We start from the raw sequence: 21,932 nt of genomic DNA, 5'->3' as shown, positions 1-21,932 counted from the left end.
AGAGAGACAGAGCATGAACGGGGGAAGGGCAGAGAGAGAGGGAGACACAGAATCGGAAACAGGCTCCAGGCTCTGAGCCATCAGCCCAGAGCCCGACGCGGGGCTCGAACTCACGGACCGCGAGATCGTGACCTGGCTGAAGTCGGACGCTTAACCGACTGCGCCACCCAGGCGCCCCAAGCCAGGATTTTTGACTCCAAATGCCTTACTCATTTCAGTTTACAATATTGCTTCCTGATAATTGTGTAAATTTCCCCCCAAGTTGATGTAAATTATCTTTAATTATTCTTCTATTGTTGGATATGTAAATTGTCCCCAGTTCTTCCCTTTTACCAGTAATGTCTTAGTGAACATCATGTATATGACTTGTTTTGTCTTTCATTTATTTTAAGGGAAGAATTTAGATTTGTCCTATCATCTGCTTTTCAGCAGAGAGCGCCAGTGGTATGAATGAGGTAGGGATTGAGCTGTAAGTAGAGGGGATAAAAGGTGGTCTACCCTTGTTCAGAAGCTGCCTGCTCAGAGGATGAACTAATTTCCAAAGTTACTTAGCAGTTATTTGTGGGGTGCCTGTTAGTGCCATAGGGCTGGTAGGTTTTGGGCATTTGGTGTTGGAATCGATGGAGTCCCGGCCTTCCAGAAACTAACAGTCATGTGTGGGACAGAGAGAGGATGGGCAAGCTGGCCATGATGTTCCCCAGTGCTGAGTTCCCCAGGCTGGTCTGGCTGGGAGCTGAGAGAAGAGTCTTAAAATGCAGGAGTAGGGGGTTGGTCAAGTGAAAAAGGGGAGATTGGAGGGAGGGGACAGTGGGACCAGATGTAATTCCAGGCCCAGGGACCAGCCTATGTGAAGGACAGGTGGTGAGACGTACCTGGCACATCGAAGGGATTCACGTTGTTTGCCATGGCTAGAGCGTAGGTGTGTGAGAAGGTGGGGAGAGGGAAGGCAGGAGGAGCAGGGTGGGGCCCAATCACGAGGGCCTTGTGTGCCCCACTGGGGAGCATAAGCTAGATTGTAGGACACTGAAGAGTCTAAACAGAGGAGGATTACGAGCAGAACTGCCTTTTTGGAGAGAATGATTGAGTCGCAGCACAGAGGATAAATTAGGTAGGGGTAAGCCAGAGGCAAGGGGCCAACTGGGGTGGCTGGTGCAGCAATCCAGGTGGGAGACGAGTGTGTCAGTGTGGATGGGAAAAGGTGCGCTGGTTCCAGAAACCACTGGAGGAAACATGAATAGGACTCCATGGTTACTTCATGTGGGGGATCAGGGAGAAGGAAGACCCTGATGTCATCCAAGATGACATCCAGGTTCCTGGAATGGGTGTTTTGTCTTTTAGATTTTCCTCCCCACTGTTAAGGTCCAGTGAAAGGATTACTGGACAAAGCATAAGCATCTTTGAAGATTCTTGACATGATTTGAAGGTGTTGCATTCTCAAGGAGGCAATCAGTTTACAGTGCCAACAAATGGGTTTTTGTGTAGAAGAGAGTAGTTTGATAAAAATAGTGTAAGGTGATAGAAATGTGGGGATCACATTCAGTCAGAGAACCTGGGGTTGGGGGTGGGGGGCTCTTGCAGAAATCCAAGCCTGAAAGTAAGGGTAGGGTATTAGCCAAAGTTTGTCATGTTCCTGTCAATAGCTGATCATTTGTTCATTCAGGAATCAATTACTGTGCGCCTGCTCTGTGTGAGGACTGTGCTGGAGGTCTCAGGGACATATCAAGGAGAAAGAAAAATGTTCTTTTGCCTAGAAAGGGTTCCTATATGTAGTAAGAGATCAGGATATACAGCAAAAACTTTGTAAAAGGTAGGACACGATGAATGTAATAATAATGGTACAAAATGCTATGGGAATTCAGGAAGAGATTGATCTGGAGCAAGGGTGGGTGGGGTGGAGGAACAGGCAGATTCAGACCAGGATTCCTTGAAGAGCTGCTATTGTTTGAGTTGGTTTTTATTGACTCTAAGTGGAAGTTTTGGGCAGGTGAATGGGAATAGTCCAGGTGGAGTATGCGACACAAATCCAGAGACATGACGCTTTGCTGTTTATTGTGAGATCTCCCTTAGGGCTGTAGTAGATGCTGCAGAGAAGGCAGCGCTGTGGGTTTCTGCATGTAAAGCTGGATGAGTAATACAGGGGTTTCTAAAACCAGGAATGTCTCCATGATTCTCTGCCTCAAAAAACAGTGCCCTAGTTTTGGTCACAGAGTGATGCAATGGAGAAGGATTTCTGATTCTGAAACATGGTTTTGCCTCCGGGCTTTTTACTAGGTACGGGCCGGACATCTTGCCCTCCGTGAGGCAGGCTGGTGTGCTTCCAGGACTGGACTGGGTATTCTCTGGCTATTTTCTGGTTGGTGCTCCCTAATCCCCTCCCTCCCCCCCCCCCCCCCCCCCCCCCGCCAAAGTACAAGCCACACCTCAGGCTACCAGGAATGTGCTTCCAGACCAGTGGGACACATAAAGCCTGACCTTGATGGTATGATTGCATTAAGACATTTTCAGTTATTTTATGAAAACCAACTGGGATAATATTCCTGGAAGAGCTTTGTAAGCTGTTAAGTGCTGGGTGGGTGCTACGTAGTCATTCGTTCACCGAATCATTATGGAGGGCCTGCTCCAATGTTCTAGGTGCTGAGGATACAGCAGTGCCCCTCAGCTTTGTGTATATATTCTAGTATGTGGGGCAATCAACAAACAAAATGTAAAGCCTATAGTATGTTAAATCTGATAACTACTCTGGAGAAAAATGAAATAAGGAAGGTAGATAGGATGGGTATGTTGGGCTGGGCATCGTGAGGGGTATCAGAGGGGCATCAGAGAAGGTGTTGTTTGAGAAGGTAACATTTGGGAAATGGCCTCTTGGTGAATGAGGGATATTGGGGGTGTTGGGGTACAGGTGTCCCCGGCAAAGGAAAAGCAAGCACGGAGGCTCTGAGGTGTGAGCCTACCTGACATGCCTGAGGAACAACAAAAGTTCTCTGTGACTTAAGGTGAGGGCAGTGGTAGGAAATAAGGGTGGAGATGTCCTGAAGCAGGAGAGAGAGCAGTGCAGAATATGTGGGTCTTGAGGCCACTATGAGGACTTCAGCTTTTGTCCGGAGTGAAAGTCATTGGCAGACCTGTTTAGTATAACTGTCATCCCTGCCCTGTCCTCCCAGTCACCCTGAGCCAGCCGGCCTGGTTAGAATCCAGCTAGGACACTTAGCTCACTTTGTAATCTTGAGCAAGTTACTTAACCTTTCTGTGCCTCAGTTTCTCCTCTGTAAAATGGGGAGAATAGTGGTTCCTACCTTATAGGATTTATGAGAATTAAATGAGCTTGTGCTTATAACATGCAGTGCCTGGCATGTGCTAAATGCTGTGCAAGAGTTTGTTAAAAACAAAACATTTTTTAAATTACCACATCCTCAGAGACTCAAAACAGATATTTGTGCACTGATTTATAAGCAGCATTATTCACAGTGGCACAGGGGAAACACCTCAAGGGTCTATCCACAGGTGAATGGAGAAACAAAATGTGGCATAAAACTGCTGCAACCACTATGGAAAACAGTGTGGAGGTTTCTGAAAAACTTAAAAACAGAACTACCCAGGGCGCCTGGGTGGCTCCATCAATTAAGCGTCTGACTCTTGATTTCGGCTCAGGTCATTATCTCAGGGTTCCTGAAATCAAGCCCCATATCGGGCTCAGGGCTGGCAGTGCAGAGCCTGCTTGCAATTCTCTCTCTCCCTCTCTCTCTCTCAAAATAAATAAATAAACTTAAAAAAATAGAACTACCCTATGATCCAACAGTTCCACTCCTGGGTATGTATCTAAAGGAAATGAAAATACTAACTTGAACAGATACCTGCACCCCCATGACCATCGCAGCATTATTTATGACAGCCGAGACACGGAAACAACCTAAGTGTCCGTAGACAGACAAATGGATAAAGGAATTGTGGCACATATATATACAGTGAAATACTGTTCAGCCATTAAAAAAACAGCAAATAACTATCACTTGTGACAACATGGATGGACCTTGAGTGCATTCTGGTAAGTGAAGCAAGTCACACAGAGAAAAATAAGTATTGTATGATATCACTTACATGTGGAATCTTAAACAAAGGTGTAAAAACCAAGCCTCATGGAAAAAAAATACTAGATTTGTGGTTACCAGAAGTGGGGCTTGGAGGAGGGGGAACAGGAGGAAGGTGGCCAAAAGGCACAGACTTGTAGTTATAAGGTATGTACAACATGATGGCTATAGCTAGCACTGCTGTATAAGGTATAGGAAAGTCGCTAAGAGAATAAATCTAAGAGTTTTTATCACAAGGAAAAAATTTTTTAATCTATATGAGATGATGGATATATTTTCTTTAAAGTACAGATATACACATTTATTTATTTATTTTTATTATGAAATTTATTGTCAAATTGGTTTCCATACAACACCCAGTGCTCATCCCAACAGGTGCCCTCCTCAATACCCATCACCCACCCATCCCTCCCTTCCACCCCCCATACCCCCCCAAAAAAAATGGTTAGAGAGGGAGGGAGCCAAAACATAAGAGACTCCTAAAAGCTGAGAACAAACTGAGATAATGGATATTAACCAGACTTACCGTGGCCATCATTTCATGGTACCAAAGCAAGACAGATCATCATGCTCTACACCCTAAACTTATACAGTGCTGAATGCCAACTATGTCTCTGTAAAACTGGGGTGGGGGGGGGGAAGTGGGTTATATACACACAATGGAATATTATTCATCCATAGAAAGGAATGAAATTCTGACACATGTTACAGCTCCGCGATCCCTGGGGTCCCAAAGTTCTGTGATGCCGGGACTCCTGAGCCGAGGCTCATGTCCTCAGCCCTCCGTGTACATCTGGGCCATTCTGCAGTCCCATCCTTTGGCATCCTCCTCTGGCCATCTGCTTTGTGGTCTGGGGCGCTGCGGCTCTGTCTGCATGGAGGGCTTTGCAGCTGAGAGCTCTGTTCTGTACAAAGACGGGTCTGTGTCCTCGTGCCACCAGGAAGGGATTTTAATTATTTAAAAAAAATTTTTTTTCAACGTTTATTTATTTTTGGGACTGAGAGAGACAGAGCATGAACGGGGGAGGGGCAGAGAGAGAGAGGGAGACACAGAATCGGAAACAGGCTCCAGGCTCTGAGCCATTAGCCCAGAGCCTGACGCGGGGCTCAAACTCACGGACCGCGAGATCGTGACCTGGCTGAAGTCGGACGCTTAACCGACTGCGCCACCCAGGCGCCCCAAGGGATTTTAATTATTGTCTGTAAGTGCATCATGACTTTAAAAACCATTTGTACATAATGCCACCACTACCAGCAGCACTCATTTGTAGAGCTTTTGATTTTAACTTTCTAACAGACGCCCCCGTGAATTATTTTGCTGTAGCCTCATTATAGTTCTGTGAACCAGGTGAGGGTTGAGAGCCCTTCAGAAGAGCCCCAGCTTGGCCATTGGCCTTTGGGTCAGCCTGTCCCCCCTCTCTGGGCCTCAGAGGCCTCATCTGGGGTAGGGCTGAGAGTCTTGGGAGTCTCTTAGTGCCCATTTTGTTTCACATCTGAGGTGAAGTAATTGGAATAATCAATAGCTTGCTGTTGATCATATAGCCAGCTTGCTGTCCCTGGACCTGTTATGTGTGGGAAACCCACATCAATGGAGTCCCCGTGGAACATACATGAGGTGCTGCCCTGGGAAGTCCTAGGATGCCATCCCTCCTGTCTGCAGGTCACCTTGCAAGAGTCCAGGATCCTTAGTCTGTCCAAAGACAGCATGGTCCAAGTCTAAGCTTTTCCATGGTATTGGTCTTTAGGCATTGGTCTTTAGGTATTTGTCTTTAGGAGCATCATCTTTTTATCCTAGTACTGCTTTTGTTTGTTGCTTTTTCATTCTGCTGCTTGCTGTACATACACACAGCCTACCCACTGCTTGAAGAGAAGGTGGGAATCATCCGTCTCTCCTACTATGGCCAGCTTGGCTTTGGGGGAGGACTTCCCGAGTGAATGGAGGAGAATAGTAAGCTGGTTTATGTCTTTGGAACAGCCATTGAAGGGTCTGATTTCATTGTTTGTTTTTAAAAATCTGATTGTAATCAACATACATCATCCTTTGTGGCTCTTATCCATCAGTTCATAAAAAATGCATACATTCACATAAAATGGGGAGAATTAAATTGTTTATCCTATAGAATAGTTATAAGAATTAAGTGAGTTGGTATATATAAGGCTAAGAGTTAGGGTAGCTTGCCATATTGCAGATGCTTAGTAAATCATGGCTGTGATTGTTTGCTGTTACTTAGCAGGAAGCAGGATGGGGTTGACTGGTCAGGGTTTCCATTGAAATAAATTCTAAGTAGCATGTTTGTTATTTTAATAATTTCTAATCATGGTAGTCATAGAAGTGATAGATCTTTTAAAGTGAGTTTAGAAATCCAAATACCTAGGTATATATTGTATTCTGTTAGTTTTCTAGGTATCCTTGGCCTTTCCGGTCCTTATGAAGTGAGCCCAACTTTCACGTACCCCTGGAACTCTGCATGTCCGGAAGTACAAAGCCAGGACACCTGCCTGCTTTCCTTCACCTTATGTGGTGATTTGGGCAAATGCACTTGACTGGTTGATCTCAACTTTTCAGGGAGGGGCCATTATTTTACCTCTTTATTAATTCTCACTTAGTGGTGACTTCTTTCTGCATTGCAGATCTTTTTCTTTTTTACTGAGAGCAGAGAGTTTCTCCCCTTTGTGACTCTCTCTCTTTCTCTTTTTTTTTTTTTTTTTTGGCTGGATTTTTATAGCTGAAGGGGAGCAAGGTGACCACCTCTCAAATAACTACAAATACTTTTGTGAACATTAACCCTGTGTAAATGCATTTCCCCCACTTGACAGGTGATGAAATGAAGTTCAGAAAGGTTGGGTGACCCGCTGGGGTCATGGAGGTAGTAAGAAGCATACCAGAGGCAAAGGCCTGGTTCCAAGCCCAAGTCCCACACGTGGCTTTGGGTGTGCAGATGCTTTGGGACTTCTCATGGTGGCCTTTTTTTTTTTTTCTTTCCTAATGAGAAGATAATTTCTCTTCTCTATGGCTTCTCTTAGTCTCAACAAAAAAAAGTTGTAGTTACTGATTATTTTAACCATATAGAATGGTGACTATTCTTACTTCTGCCTGCTTCCAGAAAGTTTAAAACTCTGTATTTACCAGAAGCCTCTTAAAGGAGCCATAATTTTTCCTTAGAACATTCCTACAGAGACTTATCCTCAGAGGGCCAGATGGCAGGAGGGTAGAACTCTGTGTATGCGAGTTGCTTCACAGAATGAAAGAGTCTAGAATGATTAGTGGTCCTATCACTGTTCACTGGTAAGGCTGCAAAGAAGAATAGCCCTCAAGGGCTTTAAATTTTTTGTGAAGATGGGGCACAATTAAAACCATGAATAACATTAGGGGTGCCTGGGTGGCTCAGTCAGTTAAGTGTTTGGCTTCAGCTCAGGTCATGATCTTGAGGTCCGAGAGTTTGAGCCCTGCGTCGGGCTCTGTGCTGACAGCTCAGAGCATGGAGCCTGCTTCAGATTCTGTGTCTCTCTCTCTCTGCCCCTCCCTCTCTGCCCCTCCCCCATTTGTGCTCTGTCTCTCAAAAATAAATAAAATGTTAAAACCCATGAATAATATTAGAGGTAAAGCACTGACACTACATTAGCTCTGAGAATTTAAAATCAGATTAGTCTAAAGCAAATTAAGGGCTAATTAATGAATGACTAATAGTAGTGGGTGATAAGGGGGTCCTTATTACCCTTAACCTACAGGTCCCTTAAGTTACGACCATGCAGTCTTCCTGAGAGTCTTCTGTGTCCTGGGGCTAAGCCAACCCCCATGGCCTCTCCAGGCACCATGCTTTGATGTCCCAGGTGGTCCCTCAGAAGTGGCGCCCAGTGCTGTTTGCCCATTTCAGCGAGCTAGTCCTCGAGCACTGGGGACACCTTGCACCCGCCCCAGTTCTCACAGATACAACCCAGGTGGCCGGGCTGCTGGCCTGCAGCTTGCTGTATACCAGGATCCCAGATTCTGGGGCGCATTTTACATGTCCAAACCAGCTGCTTGAGCCTTCCTTCCTCACCACCCCACTGGAGGCCTCAAGGCCATACCACAAATTCCAGTGTTTGTCAGGAAACATTTAAGGCCTCCTTTATAGTGTCTGGGGACTTCCACCTTCTGATTGGAAGCTTTGTTTTGGGTGACAGTGAAGCAGAAGTGGATTATGTCTGAGGAAGGAGGGAGAGTGGTTTTTATTTTTTTATTTTTATTCTTTTAAATCTTTTTATTTATTTTTGAGAGAGTGAGCACAAACGGAGGAGGGGTGGAGAGAGGGGGACAGGGGATCCAAAGCAGGCTCTGTACTGACGGCACGTATCCCAACGTGGGACTCAAACTCACCAACTGTGAGATCCTGACCTGAGCCGAAGTCAGAGGCTTAACTGACTGAGCCACCCAGGTGCCCCAGGAGTGTGTTATTTATTTATTTATTTAAAATAGTTTTATTTATTTTTGAGACAGAGAGAGACAGAGCATGAGCAGGGGAGGGGCAGAGAGAGAGAGGGAGACACAGAATCCAAAGCAGGCTCTAGGCTCTGAGCTGTCAGCACAGAGCCTGATGCGGGGCTCGAACTCACAGACCGTGAGATCATGACTTGAGCTGAAGTCGGACGCTCAACTGACTGAGCCACCCAGGCACCCCAGGAGTGTGTTTTTTAAAGCCAAATTAGAATGCATGGGGAATGATCTCCACCTCCCTCACCATTAAAGAAAGTGTTATCACATGTAGTCAGGAGGTCACAGCTGCATGCTCACATGCTACTCTTTGAGGCGATGCTTTTATAATGTCAGCGCTGTTCCATATCAAGAGTTCTGGCCAAGCAGGGATACATGCCCTCCTTAGTCCCCAGTGCCCCACATTTCTATGTACACAGCCCTCAAGAAAGTCACTGGATTTTCACCTACACCAGACCCTAATGTGGTGTTGGCTCTGAGAATTTAAAATCAGATTAGGCTAAAGCAAATTAAGGGCTAATTAATGAATAAGTTCTGCAGAAATGTCAGAGCTGCAGGTACAACATGTATTTATTGCCTCTTTTGGTAGGAGAGAAAGTATAATCTAGGCTACTTGGATTCACTTCACTGAATCCAAGTAGAAAACCTGAGATAAGTATTCTGAGAAAGACCAAAACATGGCTTGACAAAACCAGATTCTCTATTCTGTATACATAGGATTTTATTTGACCAGTGATAGCTTTCAATTTTCGGTGCCTCTAGGAAGAAAAAGAGCCGATGGTTTTAATATCACAACTGAATACACAGTTTATTTCAAGGTTTGAATTGTCAACAAAAGGAACGTGAATGGTTTCAAGTGATTTTTCTAAACTTCCTTCAATGATTGTTTTCTGTGGAATCTGCAGATATGTCTTTTGGATACATTCTTGGATTAAACAAAGGGAGGGTTGCAGGCTATCCCATTTCTGGTTAGAAGGCTCCCGTTAAACTCAGTAACCACATCCTCCTCCTGAGTATGGTCCATAGACCTGGTAAGTAGAAAACCATTCCCTTCATGCACAGCCACAGCCCTTGTGGTAGTTCAGCCTTTATGGTGGAAGCTGACCTGTGTTTGCTGCTGCACTGTGGTCATTTATAAGCTATTTTCTCTGTGGCCCCATGGTAGGCATCATGAGGACAAGGTGTTCCGTGTTTGTTTTTGTGCCACTGGTGGCTCTTGGCTGTATCTTCCTGCACTAGGTTTTCAGGAAGTGATTGTTGAATTAAACAAGCCTAAAGTGAAATGTTGAAGCAATGAAAGGTAAGCAAATTATATTTAAGCTTCAGTGAGTAACTTCCAATAAGATCTGGTAAGCCAATTTATTGCTTGTAGTTGAGATGGGTCTGTAGTGCCCAGAGTGGTGGGATCATCGTGGAACATTTCTTCTTAAAGTCATATATGTTGTTGTTCTTGTTGTTGTTTTAAGTTTGTTTATTTATTTTGAGAGAGAGAGAGCACGCATGAGCAAGCAGGAGAGGGGCAAAGACAGAGGGGGAGAGAGAGAATCCGGATTCAAGCAGGCTCCACGCTGTCAGCCCGGAGCCCCATGTGGCACTCAGTCTTGCTAGATCATGACCCGAGCTGACATCAACAGTTGGATGTTTGATTGAATCAGCCACCCAGGCCCCAAAATCATCTCTGTTTTTAAAACAGACAACAAACAAACCAAGCTCTGTTAATAAAGTTGTAAATCCTCACACCAGACCACTAGTTTTGCGACCTTCATAAGTTCTTGTCGTAAGGAAGCATCAGTGTACGTTTCGGTTAATAAACGTGTATTGAACAACTGTGAGGAGCTAGCACTTTAAAGATGGCAACTTAGAGCAAGGAGTTAAGGGCATCCACTTAGAAGTCAGTTGATCAGCCTTCTAATTCTAGCTCCATCACTTTTTACCTGTGTGATACTGGACAAATGAAAACAGTTTCTTCATCTGTGCATTGGGTATATAATATACTTACCTTCCAAAGTTGTGAGGATTAAGTGAGGCAATCCTTGCAAAGTCCTTAGTGTGCCTGGCACTTAGTAAGGACTCAACCAATGTTAATTAGTACTCTTACTGAAGGTGTGCTTCCTGACCTCAAAGAGCTGTCAGCCTAATATAAAGACATTGTGACATTCCTGCCTCAGGACATTTGTACCTGCTGATCCTTCTATCCAGAACATGTGTTCCTTAGATACTCTCTGGTCCACATTCTCATCTCCACTGGGCCTTTACTTAAATGCCAAGCTCTCAGGGAAGTTTTCCTTCACAACCCTATTTGATGCTGAACATCACCCCCTTTTCCTGTTACTTTTTATATTCATTTACCACTTAATTTTTCATCTTTTTTTTCTTATAACATACCATTTATTTTATTTATTTATTCTGTTGTCTATCTTTCCAAATTGAATTCCAGAAAGGTGAGGATTTTGGTCTAGTTGGCCGCTGATCTGTTATTAGTGATGGAAATCATGTGTGCCCCATATTAAAGTGCTCAGTAGGTGTTTGTTGAAAGAATGAATCAAGGACTAGTCATGGGAATCTAGAAGAGGGCATGTTGAACTCTGCCTGTGCGTATCGGGGAGCATCACAGAGAGATGATGCTCTGTTGAGTCTTAGGCTAGCCATTCTTGACCTTTTTTCTGCTAACACTGTCAAAGATTTTGGAGGCTGAGAAGTCCCATAAGCTGCCATCTGCAAGCTAGAAACCCAGGGGAGGTGGGGGTGTAAGTTCTAGTGTGAGTGCAGGAGAAGATTTGATGTCCCAGCTTGAAAACAGTCAGGCAGGGAGTGTGAATTCTCCCTTACCCAACTTTTTGTTTCATTCAGGCCTTCAGTAGATTGGAGGGGGCCCCTCACACTAGGGAGGTCAGTCCGTTTTATTCAGTGTATGGATTCAAATGTTAATCTCACTCTAGAAACGTCCTCACCGACTCACCCAGCATAATGTTTGACCAAATATATGGACACCCTGTGTCCCAGTCATATTGAGACAGAAAATTAACCATCACAGCCACACACAGAGGATTCGTTTTCTGTGTGTGACATCTGATTCACAGTTTCGAGGGTGCTACTGTATCTACACCCCTTTCTCTATAGGTCAGGAAAGCAGATGGGAACTCAGATGAGAGAATAGTACTATTATTGGAATAAGTTTGGATTCACTCTAACACTTATTTTAAAAGGCAAATGTCTTGTATACTTGCTAAGGATATATGACTCATCCTGTCACTGGGGTGGTGAGAAAGGTCTTTAAGAATGGGTGTTTCCTAGGCAGACAGCCAGGGAAATAGTGTTTGAGACAGAGGGAATGGTACATGCGAAGGCATGAAGCCACAGCGTGATTGTTGAACCAGAAATAATTTGATATGACTAAAACAGAAGGTGCCTGGAAAGGAGGCAGTGTGAGGCAAGGCTGTTGGGGGACCAAATTACAAAGGATTTTGTTTGCTAAAGAAATGGAATTTTATCTAGAAGGCAGTGGGAACCCTTGAGGGGCTCTAAGCAGGGTTGTGTCACATTTTTTTAAAGTTTATTTTTATTTATTTTGAGAGAGATATACAGAGCAAGCGGGGAAGGGCAGAGAGAGAGGGAGTACCAAGCAGGCTATGTGCTGTCAGCACAAAGCCCAATATGGAGCTTAAACTCACAAACTGTGAGATCATGACCTGAACCAAAATTAAGAGTAGGACACTTAACCAACAGAGCCACCCAGGTGCCCCTAAATTATATTTAATTGTTTTTATAACTTGATTTTTTAAAAATTTGAAAAAATATAATTTACATGGTATAACATTCAAAAGGGTATATACAGTAAAGAATCTCCCTCCCTGGGACAGTCAGTGTTTTCAGTATCTTATCTTTACTTCCAGAGATGTTATATGCATAGACAAGAAAATATGCTTATTTTCTATTTTTATACAAATGGCAGTAAAATTATTCATTGGAATACTGATGTACCTTAATATCACCTCTTTAAAAAGAACATTTAGTTAAGAAAAGTTTGTATAGCCAACTGAGAAGATAACACCTAGTTTTCTACTTGGAAGACTGTAGACCTAGGACACATTCTCCACATTGGGTTGTAGGAGATGGGCTGAAGGCTACATGTGTCAAACTCAAGAACTCATGGGATGTCCCAGTGAAAAGCTCATAGGGGTCTTACAATTGGGAGAAAAGTCTAGTTTGGAAGGATGGACTTATAGGTTATTAATGTATAGATATGGTGGTTAAAGCCACGTTAATGGATTCAGCTGTCAGGGAAAGGGGTAGGTGGAGAAGAGAAAAAGGCCCAGAGCAATGCTTTTTTAATAATTATTAAATGTCTAATATTAGATATCTAATTAGGAATAGAGTTATTGTGGGAATCAAGGGAGAACAGTCCCTTCCACATGGTTTACTCGGGGTTCAAGTCTGGCAAATATAAGGGAAAAAAGTTTATTGAAAGGTTGTTAGGTACTCACAGAATTTTTGGGAAGACCCAGAAGATATTTGGAGGCTATCTGGCAAAATCATATTCTAGAACTGGTGCTGTGAATATGCCACTGCTGCTATTGGACGTGGACTTGCAATGTGCAGGATCGATAACCACCATCACTGGACCCTGGGCACCAATTCCAGAACCACCACCTGCTACCTCTGGGAATGGGTGATGCTGCCATGCTCTTGCAAAAGGGGTCCTGCACAGTTCTCCATTAAATACTATTCAGTGATGGGGGTGGGTGTCTCTGGTGGTAGATTCTAGGTCATGTGCCCACACTTTAGCTGCAGCAAGGGTTGGAGAAAGAAGATTTGTGATCTTCAGCTTCTGGGGTGTGAAACAAGTTCTACTTTGTAAGGTGGTGATTCCTTAAATTCAGGAAGACAGGTTAGACACTGTGTGGCCATGAATAATGTTAAATGTCCATTACAGATGTCAAATGCTGTAGGGTATAACAATTAGAAGGTAACTGGTGATCTTCAAGATAGTAAATTTCTGACAAGTGGTGGGAATGGACGTCAGAATGCAGTGGATTGAGAAATGAGGGGGAAATGAGGAAATTGAGCCATTGTGTGTTGATTATGGTTAGAAGGAAGGAATATTAGGAAGGGGAGGGGAGTTATTATATCTGGAAAGGTGTGTAGGTCTTGAAACAGTGGTATGATCTAGTCTAAGAGAAATTAGTCTTTGAAAGGGAGGTTTGAAGACAAAGAGAAGAGAGAGAAGTGTGGATAGTTGATGGAATGATGCCTGTGAGCAGGTGGAGGAATAGGCTTTGGTGCAGTGTGGAAGGACGTGTAAAAGCACATACTTGTATTTGTGGAGATGGGATGTAGAGGGAGAGTTGATACTAACAGCCTCTACTTTCTCTGTGTGTGGGGAGATAATGTTGGCTTGGAATGAGAATGGCACAGGTCAGGTGGGGTCTTGAAAAGAGTAGTGAAGATTTAGAATATCTTTTGGTGTGAAGGGGAGAAAGGGTTGTTCAAGGAAGAGAAAAAGGATGGGTTAGGAAAATCGAGGGACCCAAATGAGAATGGAAATGATAGCTAGGCCCCCGCTGTTGGATCCCATGCAGCACCAGATTTGGCAGGAGGGCAAGAAGAGAGCTTTTTGGTTGGTAGGGAGATGGAAGTGATGGAAGTGATGTAACAGGGTCTAGTATGATGGGAAAAGAAGTGAAATCTAGAGAGTTGATGGTTGGAAAAGATACAGATATCAAAGAGAAGCCAAAGAGTAGATTGGGTTGGATGGGGATAAAGGAGAGAGTGGAGAAACAGAAGGAAGCATGTAATCATCATGTTGAATGCTGGGTGTGTAAGATTTCAGAGAGGGAGTGGTTTCCAATGATGACTAGGCTCAGAATGTGAAGAGGAGGTGAAGGTCACTGGGAATAGAGAGGCTGGAGTGTTGAATAATTTTTCTTCATGGACATTGAAGGTTCCCAGGCTGATAGCAGGAGATAGGCTGAAAATCCAGGTGCAGAGATTTAAGGGATGAAAGGACAAAGTTGATAAGTGGGATAATTAGTGAAAGATTAAGTTAAATTATGGCATATTTGTAAGCATTCAACAGATGGTAGCCATCAATAATCAGATGGCTGTAATGAGGAGGTGTTTTTGCTAGATGGCATGAATCTTAAAGGAGGGGATTTTGTTTTGTTTTGTTTTGTTTTTTTGGAGTGCCAGCCAACTCTTGTTTGGAAGATGGAAGTGTGGAGATTGAAAATTCCCTGCTCTGAACTCCAGGATGTAAGGGAAAAGCAGGGTGCTCAGGGAGAACTGGCTTCAACTAAAGCAAGAAGATGAAGAAGATGGTAGGAAAAATCCAGGAGGTTGTTGAGGCTGGGAGTTTTTTTTTTTAATGTTTATTTATTTGAGAGAGAGGGAGAGGAATGGGGGCAGAGAGAGAGAGAGAGAGAGAGAACAGGGGAGGGGCAGAGAGAGAGAGAGAGAGAGAGAGAGAGAGAGAATCCTAAGCAGGCTCCATGCTGTCAGCCCTGAGCCTGACATGGGGTTGGATCTCCTCAATGATGAGATCGTGACCTGAGCCAAAATCAAGAGTCAGATGCTTAACTGACTGAGCCATCCAGGTGTCCCGAGGCTGGGAATGGTTTCCAGAAGACTCGCAGGGAAACATGTGAAGAAGGCCTTTAGCTGTAGGAGATTGCAGGAGGAGAGTAATCATGTGCAGTTGAACACAATAAAAAAATCAAGTTTGCCTGCAGAATCTGTTATGGATGCCATCATGTCACCACCCCAGGGAAATTATTCAAGGACCTGAAAGACTGGGTAGATCTTTTCAATAGCACATTGTCATTAGTCTGTGACAGTGTTATATCAATACATATGGCAGATGAAAATATGAACCAAAAGTTGATGAATCTGGCTAATTGAGAAAGTAACGTATAGATAGCTCAAGTTAACAAAATGATTTATTTAGTCTGGGTAAATAGGTAAAACTTGATAGTTCACATACTGTCTGAATAAGATAATTGCCAAATGTCCATTTCAATCTGAATTGCATCAATATCACTACAGCTGAGTTTATTGAGGTTTCAGAAGTCTTCCTTGTAGTCATAGTTGTTGGCCTTTGGTGATGAGGATGGCATGGGTTCTCACCATCCCTTCATCCATGTTAGTTCAGCTTGAAAGTCTTGGTTCTTCATAATTTTAAGGTTGTGATAAAGAACTTTCTGGTACAATCTGGAATGTGAGATAGGCTTTCGGATACAAGAAACTCCTGGGGAAATGTGATTCTCTACCATATGGTGCTATCATGTTTTTAGCATACTAAAATTAAAAAAAAATTTAGAGTATTCTGTTTATCCCATCTAGAACTTGAAGCAAATAAGGAAGAAAAACCACACAAACTAATAGTTTGAAATGATTTTAAATAGCTAGAATTCATGTAATAGCAGACAACTTACACAAAACCGTGTAATAGAGTATCAGCATATACAGATCAATAACACGATGAGGAAGTGTTTATTTTATATTGTTCTGGAGGCCTCTTAAAATGAGAAAGAATTCCTTAATAATCCAAACTCTTCAATTCAATTTAGAAAATGTTTCAGACCTTTTCTGAGAAGCTGCTGGCTTTAGATCCTGTGTAGGTATGTTAGTCTTCCAGGGCAGCTATGACAAATTACCACAAACTGAGTGGTTTAATACAATAGAAATTATTCTTCCACAGTTTGGAAACTAGAAATCTGAAGTCAAAGTTTCAATAGGGCTGTGTTCTCTCTGAAGGCTCTAGGAGAGAATCTGTTCCATGCCTTTCTCTTAGCTTCTGGTTTTGCTGGTAATCTTTGGCATTCTCTGGCTTGAAGACACATCACTCCAATCTCTGCATTGGTTAAAAAAGAAAAAAAACACGTGGTTTTCTCTCTGTGTGTCCAGCTCTTCTCTTTTTATAAGGTCATCAGTTATACTGGATTAAATATGACCTCATCTTAACCACCTATACCTACAACAACCCCTTTCCCAAATAAGGGGTTGTTTCCCAAATAAGGTCACATTCTGAGGTTCTGGGAAAGACATGAATTTGGTGGGGACACTATTTAGCCCAATACAGGAAGCTTCTAAAGTGAATAGCAAATGACTTCTGTCTTCAGGAAGATGTAGCACCTGCTGTGGTTGGGGAAACTACAGGGCCAAGGCAACGTGTTCAGTTGGTAATGGATACAGAATACCGTGGACACATAGAGGGGTGAGCAACTGGTTGTGAATCCAGGGTAGACATGGAAGGCTTTAGGGTAAAGGCAGTGGCAGACCTGAAGGATAACTAGTATACCGGCTGGTAGAAAGGGAGGAGCAGGGCATTCTGGGCTAAGGGACTAGTCCGAGCAGGCACGGAGCTGGAAGTGTGCATCCACCATGCGGGAAGCTCAAGACATCTGGGGTGTAAGGCTATAGAAGAGCAGGCCTTTGGGTAGTGTGGTTGCATGTGTTGTGTGGCCATTGGGAGGGGAGGGAGAAGGGAGGAGGGAGCAGAGGGAGATACGAAGGGTCATGGGAGCACAGTCATTCATGTCCGTGACTGACTGCCAGAATGGCATCTTAGAGATGTGAAGTGGTTAAGGGGGGAGTTCAAGGAGAAGCTGAATGACCGTTCCTTAGGGAGCTCTAGAAGGCATCCCTGGACTCGGAGGGCTAGACTGGATGACATCTGTTCTCCCTCTCAGCAATCAGGCTCTGTGACTGTGAGATAGAAGTATTGTATCTTGCCTCTTGCACTAGTTACTGTGCTCTTACTTCCTCTCCTCTTTCTTTCTATCAAGCCTCTTCCCCATGCCAGGCACTGCAGCCATAACAGTGAACAGGAAGACAAAGACAGCATCATTTTAATCTTTTCCCTGTGGTATTAGCACAAGGAGTACATAGTAGGTTCTCCTTAAATGTTGCTTTGAATTGAATCTGAGTCGGAAAAATGACAAGGCAGTTTTGCCCTGGGTAATAAGTTCTGCTTCATGGTTGATCTGCTGTTGAAAGATGATCTCGGTAACCTCCTTATGAACAGGTGGAGAGTAGGTGGCTGCTTACATGTGTTTGGTTTCTGAGTCATCAGAAAGGCTCCTTTGCCTCCCAGAATATCTCCTTCATCCAGGCTGTAGGTACTTTTAATTCTACTATTGGAGGTTAGTTTCCCTCTGTTAAAATGCAGATGCCCTCTGGAGAGAGGATATCCATTTACTCTCAGAATTCATTTGTACCTTAATAGGGGGGGGGGGGTTTCTTGGCCTTTTCTGCATGGCAGGTTTTTGAGGAAAGTACGTGGAGGGAAAAGGGGACCCAGGGGATGAGTACTGGACATGCCAAAAGTAAACTTTGTCAGAGTTAGCAATTTGGATAGCTGACCCTGGGGATGTAGTCTCTTGGCTTAGAAAAATCCATTATTACTTATTTGCTGATGTATGTTGGGCAAGAAGTGCTTATTTCTATTGTAAGTTTTATGGCTCCAAAACTGTTGTTTATTTTTTAAAAGGTGCAATACTAACTAGAATTTAAATAAAAATTTGAAAAAAAAAAGCCAACCCCCCCCCAAAAAAAGGTGCAATAAATCCCATTTTCCCCACTCTCACCTCAACAAAAGTAATTTGTGTGGCAGCCTGATTTGTGGTCTTTATGGACAAGGCTATGCTACATACAGTTTGTGTGTTCTCGTATCAGGGAAGGCTAATAATATCTACTGTACCAAATATCCTCAGAGTTTTGGTGGCTTGTTTCAGAGGTTTCTTTTTTCATTCACATCATAATATGATTCAGATTGATTGGGAAGGAGAGGGTGTTCCACATAGTCTTTCAGGGACCCAGGCTTCTTCCATGCTGTATGTTCACCATCTTTATTACTTGGCCTCAGGGTCACACTAGCCTCATCTGGAAGGTATGTCAAAGGGAAGAGAAAGCATACTTCCTTTTAACTGCCTTGACCTGGAAATGATACACATTTCACCTCACATCCATTGATGAGAACCAGTCTCAAAGACCCACCGAGATGGGAAGAGGCTGGGAGATGTTCAGGAAGAGGAAGCAGCCTTGGTGAGCCTCTGACAACAGGTCATCAGAAAGCATTTACACATTTTCCTTCTGTCTGTGACATAACCTGACCCTTGGGGGTTGTTATTAAGGGAACAGGGAGCAAGAGAGACTAGCAGTGACCTGGAAACTGTCCAGTGTTTAGAATGGTGAAAAGTCATTCATTCTGCTTGGTGAAGGACATCATCCTGCTGTTGGATTTTTGCTGTGTGAGGGAGACTGCGGTTTGCAAAGAGATGTCTCTATTTTGTTTGCTTGTTTATTTCCTTTTTCATGGAAGTAGGAAAAGCTATAGGAATTTGGGGATTTTGAATGCAGTGGCTTCTATAATGTTACATTTCCTCTAGTCCACTTCCCTCATTGGGATGAGAGAGGCAATTGTCTGGATGAGAGAGGCAATTGACTTGTCCAAATTCATATAGCAAGTTAGTGGTTTACTTCCGTCTCAGACCTGTTTTCCAGATTTCTACTCTGGTGTTCTTTCCACTACTGCTATTCCCTTGGAGAACCACTATTTGGAGACTAGACATGCGCTGCCAGGGTCCACAGGATGATAGGAGGCTTGATCAGGTGAAATTGGAAGCTTCCTTGTAGCTTGGAGATTCCTTGATTGTGTTTGAATATATGGTGTCTGATTGTATAATCCCTGGCCTGATGGGAGTGATGTAGTTTCCAAGAATTTGTAACTCTCCTGAGAAAACAGAATCTTAGCTTTTTATTCTTCTCATTGTGTCTTTAATACTTTTTTATCTTTTTAAAACTGTTTGTTTTTTAAATACATATTTTTTCTAACTGTAAAAGTAACAATTTCAATTTTAGAAATTAAGTAAGTATATTTAGACAAAAATATATACAAATATAACAAAAAATATTCTGTAATTCCATAACTCAACAATGCAGCAGTAACAACTATTAATATCTTACTTTTCTATGTGTGTTCCCTAGCCATTTATTGAATAAATAAATACTTGTACACTTATGTACAGTATAATTAGAATTAAATATTATACAATATGAAATAAATATTATACAACTCTTAAAATATTTCATATTACTTAATATGAAATATTATATAACCCTTAAAATTGTTTTAAAATAGTAGTGGTATGAAATATGCTCATATATATTTGTATACTTATCATAATATAATTAGAATAAAAATCTAATTTTATTTGTCTTGCTTGTCTTTTTTTTTTATCTGCTTTTTAATGGAAGTGGGAAAAAGCAAATGGAAATTCATATACCTTGGAATAAAACTCAAATTGTATCATGCATAACTGTACAAATATGTATGAGCATTTCTCCATATCATGACTTACATTAAAACATTTTTTAAAGGGTTGCACAATATTTCATCTTGTGGAAATACACCGTGCTGAAGGAAACAGCCCAGGCAGGGAGGAGGGAAGGAGTAGTAGTATCTTTGGTTCTTGGCCCTCATGCTCTGCTCCTCTTCTCCCAGGGCATCAGCAGCCTATTCAGCTCACTGAAGGTTGTCCGGCTGCTACGTCTTGGGCGAGTGGCCCGTAAGCTGGACCACTACATTGAATACGGAGCCGCTGTGCTGGTGCTGCTGGTGTGTGTGTTTGGGCTGGCTGCTCACTGGATGGCCTGCATCTGGTACAGCATTGGGGACTACGAGATCTTTGATGAAGACACCAAGACCATCCGCAACAACAGCTGGCTCTACCAACTGGCAATGGACATTGGCACCCCTTACCAGTTTAATGGATCTGGCTCAGGGAAGTGGGAAGGTGGTCCCAGCAAGAATTCCGTCTACATCTCCTCGTTGTATTTCACTATGACCAGCCTTACCAGCGTGGGCTTTGGAAACATTGCCCCATCCACAGACATCGAGAAAATCTTTGCAGTGGCCATCATGATGATTGGCTGTAAGTATGACAGTTGCCGGGGGTGGGTGGGGGATGGGCAGGGGACATCCTGTTTCACCATAACTTCTATTGGTTGGAAATAGGGTGATGGCTACAACGCTCACAGGATCAGGGTGTAATGACTTAAAACAACCCACATTCTGTTCTTTTTTTTTTTTTTTTAGATGAGCTTTAAAGTTTTCCTGATAATTAAAGCATTGCATGTTTGCTGCAAAGATATTTAGAAAATATTAAAGGGCACATGTAGAAAATCGAGACCAATGAAATTCTACTTCTCAGAGATAACTACTATTACCTAATAAAGTTAGAATGAAATCATCATATACAACTTGGTAACCTGCTTGCTCATAGAACAGTGAATTGTGAAAAGTCTTTCCACGTCTGTTTAAATACAGCTCTAGGTCTGCACAGTCCCTTATGGTACCAGAGAAAGAATATATGGAAAAAAAGAATGTTAGCTATCTCATTAATTATCTTTTATATTTATTATATGTCGAAATGATATTTTTATATAGGGGGTTAAATAAAATATCCCATTATAATTAATTTCATATTTTTTTGGATATTTTTAATGAAAAATTTAATTTAATGCTCCTAGGAATATTTTTTAATTTTTTTTAAATATGAAATTTATTGTCAAATTGGTTTCCATACAACACACAGTGCTCATCCCAGCAGGTGCCCTCTTCAATACCCATCACCCTCCCTCCCCTCCCTCTCACCCCCCCATCAACCTTCAGTTTGTTCTAAGTTTTTAAGAGTCTTTTATGTTTTGGCTCTCTCCCTCTCTAACCTTTTTTTTTTCCTTCCCCTCCCCCATGGTCTTCTGTTAAGTTTCTCAGGATCCACATGAGAGTGAAAACATATGGTATCTGTCTTTCTCTGTATGACTTATATCACTTAGCATAACACTCTCCAGTTCCATCCACGTTGCTACAAAAGGCCATATTTTATTCTTTCTCATTGCCAAGTAGTATCCCATTGTGTATATAAACCACAACTTCTTTATCCATTCATCAGTTGATGGACATTTAGGCTCTTTCCACAATTTGGCTATTGTTGAAAGAGCTGCTATAAACATTGGGGTACAAGTGCCCCTATGCATCAGTACTCCTGTATCCCTTGGGTAAATTGCTAGCAGTGCTATTGCTGGGTCACAGGGTAGATGTATTTTTAATTTGTTGAGGAACCTCCACACTGTTTTCTAGAGCGGCTGCACCAGTTTGCATTCCCACTAACAGTGCAAGAGGGTTCCCGTTTCTCCACATCCTTGCCAGCATCTATAGTCTCCTGATTTGTTCATTTTAGCCACTCTGACTGGCATGAGGTGATATCTGAGTGTGGTTTTGATTTGTATTTCCCTGATGAGGAGCGACGTTGAGCATCTTTTCATGTGCCTGTTGGCCATTTGGATGTCTTCCTTGGAAAAGTGTCTATTCATGTCTT

General features: G+C 42.8%; 1 protein-coding gene across 3 annotated transcripts in view; it reads left to right on the top strand.

Moving 5' to 3' along the window:
• Window positions 1-21,932, top strand: part of KCNH1 (potassium voltage-gated channel subfamily H member 1) — a 372,723-nt gene that overhangs the window by 117,379 nt on the left and 233,412 nt on the right. For all 3 annotated transcript variants that reach the window (XM_027074502.2, XM_027074501.2, XM_027074503.2), the window contains exon 7: window positions 20,057-20,486. In XM_027074502.2, the coding sequence (XP_026930303.1) occupies window positions 20,057-20,486 (430 nt within the window). The remainder of the gene's footprint in view (window positions 1-20,056; window positions 20,487-21,932) is intronic.

This window comes from Acinonyx jubatus, chromosome E4 (assembly GCF_027475565.1).
Source record: "Acinonyx jubatus isolate Ajub_Pintada_27869175 chromosome E4, VMU_Ajub_asm_v1.0, whole genome shotgun sequence".
NCBI lineage: Eukaryota > Metazoa > Chordata > Mammalia > Carnivora > Felidae > Acinonyx > Acinonyx jubatus.
This window is presented reverse-complemented; position numbering and strand designations above follow the sequence as displayed.